The 11900-nt window shown below is 36.6% G+C and overlaps 1 protein-coding gene across 2 annotated transcripts in view; it reads left to right on the forward strand.

The window, feature by feature from the left end:
- rasgrf1 (Ras protein specific guanine nucleotide releasing factor 1) overlaps positions 1 to 11900 on the forward strand; it is a 79978-nt gene that overhangs the window by 43971 nt on the left and 24107 nt on the right. For both annotated transcript variants that reach the window (XM_079620592.1, XM_079620591.1), the window contains exons 2-4: positions 6317 to 6423; positions 9046 to 9193; positions 11124 to 11216. In XM_079620592.1, the coding sequence (XP_079476718.1) occupies positions 9080 to 9193; positions 11124 to 11216 (207 nt within the window). In that variant the 5' untranslated portion in view covers positions 6317 to 6423; positions 9046 to 9079. The remainder of the gene's footprint in view (positions 1 to 6316; positions 6424 to 9045; positions 9194 to 11123; positions 11217 to 11900) is intronic.

Raw genomic sequence — 11900 nt, forward strand, 5'->3', positions numbered from 1 at the left:
TTCTACAGTTGCAGCGCATTGAGCTCTGTCGATCACCGACCGTAAGAAAGAACTACAGTCCCATTAAGCATTTTGAATGACATTCATTCAAAACAATGGATGAATATAAAAATTTTGATTTAAAGATTGAATTTTGTAGTTTGAGAGCGTAGGGAGGTCGACTCAATCATGATTCTCTAATTGGTTGAGATTTATTTGCAGAATCATGGGTAATGTAGTTTTTCCAACAATAATTAACTCTTCAACGTGATTAAAAAATAAAATATAAAATGGGCGAATTACTTCAACAAAAGCATTTATGTTTGATTAAAAACCTCAGAGCTCACATGTCTTTCTTTAAGGCTTTGTAAGTTATCATTAAAAATCAATTCCCCTGTGGAAAAAATGAATGGAATTTTTACTTCCTGAACCCGACCGTTAAAATTTATTGGACCTGGTTACTAATAATAACAATTATAATATCAATAATAATAATTTAACTTTATAACCCCCTTTTCCAATATTTACAAATTATAAACATAAAAGTATGGTATGGATCAGACAGTCCGTATGAGTGGAAAAATAAAATGTCCTCTCAAGCGGTCCGTGCTGAAGTGATGACCTGCAGCTACACAAAGCGAGGACAAACGGCAGGACGTCAAGTGGTGGCCATGGCCGACACACCACCAAATGTCCACGTCTAAGACACAGCCGCACTGCATTGAACAGGGAGAGAGATTACGACATACGGTGCACCAGCACGAACCCCCCCAACAATGCATACAAATACAATTAGGTGGGATGGAGTCCAAGAATGTGGACTTTATAGATCTGTGCAAAAAAATATTGCCGTAACAGATTGAAAGCAGTTTAAACCTATAGGTGTCAGTATATTAAGAGCCAGTGAAAAACAACAACTCAGTGGACCTTTAATATTCAGCAACCTGATGCGACAGCGACTTAATCAATGCAGCCATATGGCAATCTGAAGCACACACTATTTAGTGAAACACAATCTCAAAACTGCATCAGTTCTTCCTTGTTTTGCAAGCACATCTTTTGACTAAAAGGCAGTGGTGGAGACTCACATTGCTGAAGATGTTGGTTAAACCTGCCTGTGTCTTAAGACTGCAGTCACAGTGCTTATGTGTGTGTGTGTGTGTGTGTGTGTGTGTGTGTGTGTGTGTGTGTGTGAGGACCGCAATTCAACGTGAGTCTTGGAGCTTCCTGTGAACAGCTGTCCCTGTGCTGACAAAGCAGGATGCGGCATGGAGTTTGATGCTGTGCGTGTCTGTCTTCCTCTGAAGAACAGAGCGTAGAGCGACGTTACCTCACAATCAACGACTTCACGCACGCTTCACCCTTTATATTAGGCATGCAAACTGTAACCTCATTCAGTGTAAGTCATTTGCATTAATAATTTACCCTGGCAAGCTTTGCGTTTTCACTCGAACTGCATAAATGTAAGTTACCTGCCATTTTTCTAATTCTTGCCTTGAGCAGAGCAGTCGATATAGATACTTTCATTGGTCTTCCACTTGTATGTATGTAGACTTTGCAAAAGCCATCTGACATTTTCTTCTAGAATGATCATTTTTATCAAGCTTGTATGTTTATGTTCAGTTATTTCACTTTAATGGCAATGAAAATGATCTATTAATTGTCATTAAAGTGAAATTACAGAACTTAAATATACAAGCTTGATAAAAATGCTCATTTTAGAAGAAAATGTCAGATGGCACTTAGAGGCTTTTGCATCTGAAGTCTTCATATATACACTTATTCACATATTTAAAGTGTAACTTCGCTGATTTTCAACCAGCTTCGTATTGTTAAAATGTCGGTAGTATATGTAAATGAACAATGTTTACTCGTTCTCTGTGTTACCTGGACTGAGAAATTGAAGTTTATTTGTCAGCAAAAGTCACACTTTTAAAAAAAATAGACTTTTTATCTGACCGTTCTGATTTTTTTTTGCGGAATAATTGCGATATGCCGTTGCAGAACAGTTATTGTAAGGGTAGGTTTGACACAGAAAATTGTATCATACTTTGTCTTCTCTTTATGTAAAAATGTACACGACTGCGGATCTGACGGAACGGCAGTTTCTTTCAGTTTTCCCCTCCGTTTGGCGTAAAACACTTTTCGTAGTCATCCAGTTTGAAATGTTGACTACAAACACAGAAGTTTTTCAGCTTTTCCGTCACTGCATTTTCTCCGTATTTTTGATTCTTTGCAGCCTTTATCCACTGCTGGATCCTTCACTGGAAACTGAAAGTAACTCAGTCCCGCTAAACGTTTACTCTTTTTGAGTTCTTGCACCCAGGAACAATACAAGTCAACAGCATTATGACTAAAAGTTTCCTAAGAAGTATTTCCCACTAAAGCAAGGCAGTATTTGACACTGGTAAGCGTATCCATAGTAGACTGCTGGGAGTGGTCTTGGATGCCCAGTGCATTGTGGGTGTTGAAGTTTTTCTAAGTATTTGGTAAAAGGAAAGACAACCGCCTTTTTTCCTCTGTTTTCTCTTTTCAAGTAGCACCGATAAAAAAATAATTAAAAAAACGTTCTACTGTATAGTCAGACAAGTTTTATTTAAAGCCCTTTTTGGCAGCAGTCAACCCCTTTAATGAACACATAGCAATAATTTTAGATAATAAAAACATTCATCAACAGTCATTGTTTTGGTTTAAAATTCACCATTTTCTAAATGCATGTTATTGATCTTATTGTGAATGACTCATCCATATTTTTTATTTATTTATCTCTTTATTTTGGCTTCTTTTTGGTGACTTCTCCAATCATTTAGTCTCTCGTGTATTTAAATCCGGATTGGATGTTCTTTTAGTTCCTGATTATTACCTTCATTAGATCAGATCTAAGGTCTGTAGACCTAATGAGGTACTTGTAACCTTGTATAATCTTAATGTAATATTTGTTCCATATTCATATTTAGCTTTATACTTTCCCTCTATTTCTCCAGGTGTGCCAACTCACAGAAACAGGAGCAAAAAAAGTGGGACGCTCTAAGAAATCTAGAGTTTGGCAATACACAAGTGTGCAGGTGTATATTTACTTACTTTTTTTAGGGGGGAAATCAGACCAATTCAGTCTGGGATATACAGATTATAATTTGTGTGCAGAACGGTCTCCACATCTTTGCTTGGAAATTAATTTTAATTTCCAATTAAGTGTGTGTGTGTGTGTGTATGTATGTGTGTGTGTGTGTGTGTGTGTGTGTGTGTGTGTGTGTGTGTGTGTGTGTGTGTGTGTGTGTGTGTGTGTGTGTGTGTGTGTGTGTGTGTGTGTGTGTGTGTGTGTGTGTGTGTGTGTGTGTGTGTGTGTGTGTGTGTGTGCACGCGTTCATGGCTATTCTCTAATCTGTAAAAAGCACTTACTCAGCACAAAGGGTTTCTGGGCAATCTGCGTACTGGCGTACTCATCACAAATTTGCGTTTTATTGAAAACCATCCTGGTACCTTTTCTTTCATTGTCATTGTATTTACATAGCAATCACTGCTCTACCATTCATTTATAGGCCCTTCTTTAATATATCTGCATTTGAGCCCATGGTTCCTATGGCAACTCCTATTTGCATGAGAAAAAGAATGGTTGGAGGGATTGTGTGTGTGTGTGTGTGTGTGTGTGTGTGTGTGTGTGTTGCGGGAGCATGTAGCAGTGCGTTGCGTCTCTCATTAATGCTAACGCTGTTTGGGCTAAATTTGTTCTGTTCAGTACCTCTGAGGGGTCAGGGCCCATTTATAGCAAAACACTCATCGCTCTTTTGGGAACAGTTGCATTTCTGCAGCTCAACAGAATGAGCGAGTGCATGTAGACTTACTGATGCTTGCTATTTTGGTCTTCTTGCAGATTCCACTTGCATTAGTGCTCAAGACAGACATAATACAGTTTGTTCTTTACAGAGGAATGGGAACATGAAGAATGATGCAAAAAAAAACGGCATGCACCTCGCTAAAGCTGTGCGTTATGGATTTTAACTTGTAACAATGGTACACTTTTATTCTTTTAAAAGCCATTTTCTTTCCCACAACCATAGTTCTCTTCATTTAGCGAAGGCTGACGTGACAGTACAGTAACAGGTTGCAACAAAAAGGGAGATATGGTTGTCTGATGAAAGAATCTGAAACAACCTGTCTGAACTCATACATTATACAGCAACTTTCATAATGTGTTTTATTTACAATTCCTTTGTTTCATTTACGCTGACTTAAAGATACAATTTTTGAATGTCATATCCTTTATTTGAAGCAACCTATCCTCCATTATCTGACTTATTAGTCACTGTTTTCTGATTTGCAAGTTGCAGCACATTTGGTTCGATATTGCCGGTATATTCCGTCATTAATGTGTTTTGCAAGCATTTTTTTTAAACATTGTTCTTCATATGTCCCCTATTGTTTTAAAGCACTTGATTGATATTCCAAAAAAAGTTATCTTTATTGTGTGTGTGGGGGGGGTTGGTGTGCGCACACTCAAAAACAGTTAGGTAAGTAAATATACATGACTCAGCTGTAAATTGAAAGGATTAAGCCAGCTTTGAGTCTTGACCTTGCTCATGGAAAAGAAATGGTAAAAGAAACAACGTATTTCAACCATGAGAATTATGCAACAATACAGTGTGTCATATATATCTAACAATATGACCATTAATCACTGCTTTGAGCAGAAAACTTGTGTATCAGTGTGATCAATCCCTAATTCACCCAAGATCTACCACAACTGACTGTTTGCTAAACTCCACCCACCTTAGTTACTGTTGTTCGCTGAGTCAAGCTTTACAGACCGTCACGCAGGAATGAATTGATGAACGCTGAATTTTTTTGTGATGGATTTCTCTCTCTCATTACGTCTCTACAATACTTGTCACTTACATAAATTTACCTTGGAGTAAATGTGTGCTTACTGATGTTATACATGTTCGTTTGTGAATGAGAAGTGACTCAAAGTCTAATCCAAGGGATGCACTTCTCAACATTTATTTAAAAAAGAAATCTTTTTTTGACCATGCAAGTATTTTTCTTGAATAATAAGTTTTTTTTTCAGCACTGTTATTATACAGGGATCTGTGCATTTGGACCTTTCTGCTGAAATGTCTGCTTCCAGTGGGTCTCCACTGCATGAGACAAAGGACTGTGATATAATTTAGCAGCGCTGAGGCGTCTTGAAGGTCTGCCATGCAGCAGAAATGGAGGTTGTTGGGGATTCAGTGCTAAGGCCTGGCTTTCTGAAATGAAGAGAGACGGGTTGCACATACAGAGCCATAGCCACTAGCGCACGGAGTTGCTAGGTAACAGGTAGCATACAGTTATGTAATGCGCCATGCTCCCAGTTTACGTGTTTTATGGTATTCCTCTGGAGAGCTGGAGCTATCTCAGGCACAGGGAAGTTTCCCTCTGATCCGGCAGATCCTGTGTTCTCTGAACTCTTCATGCACTCGCACTCATCAGTCCGAAAGATCAGGGAGGTGTCTGGTGTTCTTGCTGGAATTATGCATGGTGTACTATGGCATATTTGCATATGCAAAGGAGTTTTTGTTTGTATGTTATGTTGTACCATCCTGAGATGCTGAGCTGCGGTACTGGAAGATTCACTGAAATGCCACTTTTAAAGCTGTCAAAAAAACATGTTCGCAGCACAAAGACTTGTTGTTATGTGTATATGGTTTGTATTAATTTATGCCAATTTACATCTCCTTAGCAAATGCACAATGCAGTTTAAACACTGGACTCTATTAAGAAACTATTGCAAAATAACCCGAAACAGGGTAAGGACCCTGACACAAAACGGGTGATTTTTTGTTGTTGTTTTTTTTATTTTTTTACATGGCTATTTATTAGATAAATAGATATATTTTCAATAAATGCTGTTATTTTGAATTTTCTATTCATCAAAAAATGTATAACAGCTTTCACAAAAAATATTAAGCAGCACAACTATTTCAACATTGATAATAATAATAAATGTAGAGAAGTATAATAAGAAACGCAGCCTTGGTGAGCATACGAGTCTTCACAACTTGAAGAATTTCTGTATTCGGTCGCAGTGATTTTGCCAAGTAAGGCATGTTCCTGGATCGACATCTTTTGTTGATCCTGGAACAACATTCCTGTCCAAAAACATAGTCCTAACCCAATCCCTAACCCCTAAACCTAACCCTACCCTACCCATAACTTATCCCCAAAATCAGAGGGAAATGATAAGTGATTAAGAGTGGTGTAGAAGCTCCTAACCCTCTTTGTAAGCCTAAACTTGGCATTAACTGTAAACCTATCCCTCAAAGCTGATTGGTTGATTTCTGTTCTGTCTGTTTTACAGTATTATTTCACTGTCAGCTTCAACCATGAGAATCAGAAGGCCGTGGAGCTTCGTACAGAAGACGTTAAGGACTGCGATGAATGGGTGGCAGCAATATCACATGCCAGGTGAGCAAACTCTTTCAGTGATTTTAAGATCATAGTTGTCTACTTCAGTGCAAAAAGGAAAGGAGATTAAGTCACTGTGTTTATTATGCTCATGCTGTGAATATTTCAGAAATCCACTGAACGTGTATTTACAACTGATTTCTGTAAGATCACTCCTTATTCCTTGGCTTTTCCCTGCTATGTTGGGATGTGCTTAAGGGATAAGTTGAGTCAGACTAGAACTTGCCTACAGAGAGAAAGGCCGTCTTCTCATAATGACAGAGCTCTCTGCTTTTGTTTATGCTTCCTATACTGCTCCATACACTGCTTAAATGTGATGGGGGAAATGAATACAGGGGAGGATTTTTTTGCGAAGTGGACAGATTCCATGTCTCATTATCTATAATTAGCCCGAAGCTTGTTTAAGCAGTCTTGGATGTTGCTGAGGTTCTGCTGGGAATATTGTTTATTTTTAGTAATGAACTTTGAGTTTGAATTCTCTGTTGGGAACTAACAAACAAAGCACAACATGTTGTGTCATTAATAACAAAGAGCCGTTATGCAGTCAAGGATTTATGTGCATTTTGATATGGTTTCGGTTTGTTTATGTTCGTGTGAGAGTTAAGGCATAAGGGTTAACCTTGTTAAGAGAATTAATGCATATTTATATACAACACACTGTTTCAAAAATCTATTTTATTGTTTTATATGGTGGAAGTTTTAATTAAAAAAATAATTAGATCAGAAAATGGTTTGGGCTTGTTGGTTTCTAGTTCATCTAGTTGCATTAACTGACTTATAAAAATGATGGTTGGAGGTATTCTGCTATATATATATATATATATATATATATATATATATATGCAGTTCTTTTAGAAATGTTCTGAAATTGAATAATGAATCACTATTTTTCACTAATCACATATAGAGAACAATGATCCTCAATGATGATTTAAAGGGGTAGGAGTATATATGTTTTACTTCTTCCTTCTCACTTTTGTACATGTAAATAGTTTTTTTTTTAAGTACTGCAAAGTATTTATGTTTATATGTTTGTAAAAATGTTTGGTTTTTTTACCATAATATTTTTTTTCCTCTGCATTCACATGAGATCATCATTTTCACAATTTTGCGTTTTTGTAGTTTACACGGAGATGTTAACGTTGCCAAAAATTTGCACTTTGAATCTCATTTTCAAAAGTTTGCATTTTCAGGTCGCCAAAATGCTGGTAACGTGTAAATGTGAAACCAAACCGCATAAAAAGCTTTCAGATTTTACATGAAACCGGTGTCGTGTAAACGGCCCATTAAGACATTTGTGCCATTGTTGGAAAAGGCATGACTTGCATTGAATTTAATGGGAAAATATAGCAACATAATTAACATATTTACAAGATAAGGGCACATGAATGCCAACAGTGGGAAACTACATTTCCCATCATTCCCTGCGTTAACTTCAATCACACACCTAATGCAGATTGTTTACTCTTAATTTTGATGAACCGTCACTAATAACACACCCTGCCTTTGTGAAAAACAGAAAAAGAAATATAAAATTGCCAAACACATCCATATTATTAGTGACTTTTGTCGTTTCTTTTACTAATTTATGTAAAGTTTATCAAAAGTTTGAGGTCAGTAAGATTTTTTTTCAAAGAAAACACTTCAATACAACTTTAAATTGATCAAAAGTGACAGCAAAAACATTAACAATAATTTATGTTGTTATGCTGTTCTTTTGAATATATTCATCAAAGAATCCTGAAAAAATGTATCATTGTTTACACAAAAAATAGTGGAAAACATTGATAATAATAATAAATATTTATTGAGCACCAAATCAGCATATTAGAATGATTTCTGAAGGATCATGTGACACTGAAAATTCTGTTTGGACATCACAGGCATAAATTGCTATTTAAAGTATATTAAAGGAGAACATTTTATTTCTCAAAATAGTAATTTTTCAATATTTCAATGTCTATATTTCTCAGTATTTTTGATCAAATAAATGCAGCCATTAGTGAACATAAGAGACTTTCAACCACAACAAAAAAGTATAAAGCCTAAACTTTTGAATGGTACTGTAAGTTTGGCTTGTTTGGTTCATGCATTGGGTTATTTCATCAATTAAGTATCAGCAAACTCATTTAAACCCCAACAGCTTCACACAGAAGTTTTGCGGATCTCAAAGAAGACTCTCTTTCATAATCAGCAGTTTAGTCTAGTTTATTTAGCAGAAGAGCGGGTCTTGTGTTTGCAGTGAGGGCGTTCTGGTCTCAGTCTGTACTGGAGGACTATTTTGGCTGTTTATCTCTGGATGCCCTGCAGCGGGTCTAAATCTGTGTGCATAAACATGAAGGCGTCTGGATTTGCTTGCTGTTTTGAGATAAGCGCTGCTCCAACAATTCTGTTTAATTGTTGAATTTGAGCATTCACAGTTTGCTCTGATAAAGTGTGTGCTTATGGGGTTACGTGTTAACACTGTGCCTCTGCTAATGAGCTTTATTTCTAGTATAACGTGATGTTCCTCATTGTGTGGAGTGTGTGTGCGCACTCATGTTTGTATTTGTGCCCTGAATGCCTTTGTGGATGGTTGTGTATGTGTGCGTTTGTATTTATGTGTGTGTGTTCTGTGTGCAGCTACAGAAACCTGGCCACCGAGCATGAAACGCTCATGCAGAAGTACCTCCATCTACTCCAAATCGTGGAGACCGAGAAAACAGTTGCTAAGCAACTTCGACAACAGATAGAAGATGGGGAGATTGAGATTGAACGTCTAAAATCAGAGGTAAAATTTGTAATTCAAAGTGCTCTAGGGATTGTTTATCTATAGTGAACATGCCACAATCCAGTCGAATATATCAGCAATTTTATTGCATACTGTATCAAGATGATTCTGCCTCTCAGAACTGAAAAAGTTATGGGGAAAAGTGTAAAATATGTGCAAAACTACATATTTGCTAAATCAGCTTGTCGATGCATTTCCTGAACAGCTAGTTAAAAGAAGCCCTGTATAAATAGTCTGGTTTCAGTTTCACTGACTCTGAACACGTTTCAAAGGGGACGTTTACATAAGATTTGTTTGCACAACATAATGCAGGGGTTATTGCCAGCGTTATCATCATTACTAAAAATTACAATGAAAAAAAAACTTTTATTTAAGTGAAATAAATAAAAAATTGTATAACTGGAAAAAAAACTGACATTAAAATACATTTTTTTTATCACTAAATTAAAGCAAACTGAAATAATAATAAAAAATAGCCAATAGTTTTTTTTATAGAGAATATATTGTAATATGCATTGTTACAAATATCCTGCAAAAACCGAGGCTGTGGTTGCCATAATTTCACTATAAAAAATACAGTAACAGTGTTTCGGGTATTACAGGATGGCATATTGCTGCCTGTATATTTTACAACTTACAACCGTAGAATTCATCAAGTGATTTACAGTCTTGAACTGCCTTTTACCTTAAATATATTGATAACCACAATAATAATACAGGTGGCACAATACAAAACACATGATGAATCAAAGTTCATTGTTAATGGACACTACCATCAGGGCAACACACATGAGACTAACATAATGGTATACAAAACATAACAACACACTAATATACTAATGTACAATAATGATAATAAAGGGGGACAAAACTATTTAAAAAATAGAATCTGTCATGTCATGTCAGACTTCTGGAAATTGTACTTCCAAAACCCATACATTTTTACATAATTTTTCAGTAAAATTAAATATAATGCAGTGTTAACCCATTTAAATTTTCAGTTTGTATGATAAAGTAACATATTTTCTGTAAAAATTACAAAAAAAATAAGTGTGGCGTTGCCGTTTGTAATGCCTGATCAAACAGAAACATATAATGCATATAAAAATGTCAGTTTGAAGATTACAAGCTGAGGCTAACAGGTTCATTGACTAACAGTGTGCACAGTTCAGACATCGATCAGTTAGCATGCAGAACTAGAATTTACTGTAAATAATATTCAAATGAAAAATATATAAATAATATAATATATGAATAAACTAGTCCGTCAACTAGTAGCCAGTTGTCGCATGACTAGTCTATCCTCGTGACCTATATTACATGCTCATTGCTTTTCTGAAAAGGAAAATGGTAGAGAGAATGAAAAGTGGTGTGAGAAGCATTTGGTTTTCAAGAGCTTTCTCCAGACTACTTTGCACTTCACTTTGCATCTCAGCTCATAAAAAACGGCTCTCCAGGAGAACTATGATCCCTGCTGTATTCTTCATCAGCCAGATCAAATAGTCATTTTACTTTAAAGTGCAAATGGAGCTGGGTGTATGAAATGGTGTGCTGAATATGCATGACCCCAGATGTGTTGTGTGCGTCGCATCCTTGGTCCGCAGCATAATAAACTCTTTCAGCCCGCGTCCAATAAATGGAGCACTCCCCTTCAGACTGTGCTGGCCAGCTCACACCTCTTTGTGTCCTCAACGTATCCCTATTAAATTGCAGTGCCGTGTAATAATTTTAAAGTTTGTGCACCCTAATCATCGGAAATCACCCGAGTGGCATCCGGGAGCTTTGATAGGGTGAGCATTTGTGCCACACTGTGCTGACACTGATTTGGCCTTACTCAATCACTTTGTCAGCATGCTGGGAAACAGTGAGGGAAGAAACTTTTTTAACAGTTGAAGCGTTGGCTGAAATTTTTATTGCTGTTTTGTTACAGATTGCAGGAATGCTCAAAGACAACGAGAAGATTCAGTCGAATCCCACCACTCCACCAAGTGATGAGGATTCTGAGATCAAGAAAATCAAGAAAGTAAGACTGGTTTTCAAAACACACAATGATTCTGTTCCCAAATCTTGTGAGCTGACTATATAGGTGGCATCCTAACCATCATATAACCTCATAAGTAACTGAGTTTGTTCAAATGCATTAATTCAAGGCTTTATACAATGGCAGCTCTTAAGTTGCCTACCCTTTAAAACAAGCTTCACATTGAAAACATAAAATGTCTCTAGTTTGTGGAGCAAATGTCTTATGTTTCAAGGTGGATTTTTGGTTAAAGGGATAGTTCACCCAAAAATATAAATTCATTGTGTTGTTCCAACCCAGTAAGACTTTCGTTCATCTTCGGAACACAAATTAAGATATTTTTGATGAAATCTGAGAGCTGTCTCACTCCTCCATAGGCTTCTATGGGATTGAAACTTGCCGGCCCAGAACAGCTTGTAAAGACATGTTTAAAATAGTCCAAGTGACTACAGTGGCTCAACCATAAGTTTATCAAGCGACGAGAATAATTTTTGTGTGCAAATTGCCACTATTTATTCCACTATTCATGTGGCCTCACTGTTCAGAGGCCCACAGAGAAGAAAATGAATAGTTGAATAAAGTCGTTATTTTAGTTTTTTTTGCGCACAAAAAGTATTCTCGTCGCTTGATAAGTGAGAGACAGCTCTCAGATTTCATCAAAAATATCTTAATTTGTGTTCCGAAGAT

Source organism: Phoxinus phoxinus, assembly GCF_949152265.1.
Source record: "Phoxinus phoxinus genome assembly, chromosome: 8".
NCBI lineage: Eukaryota > Metazoa > Chordata > Actinopteri > Cypriniformes > Leuciscidae > Phoxinus > Phoxinus phoxinus.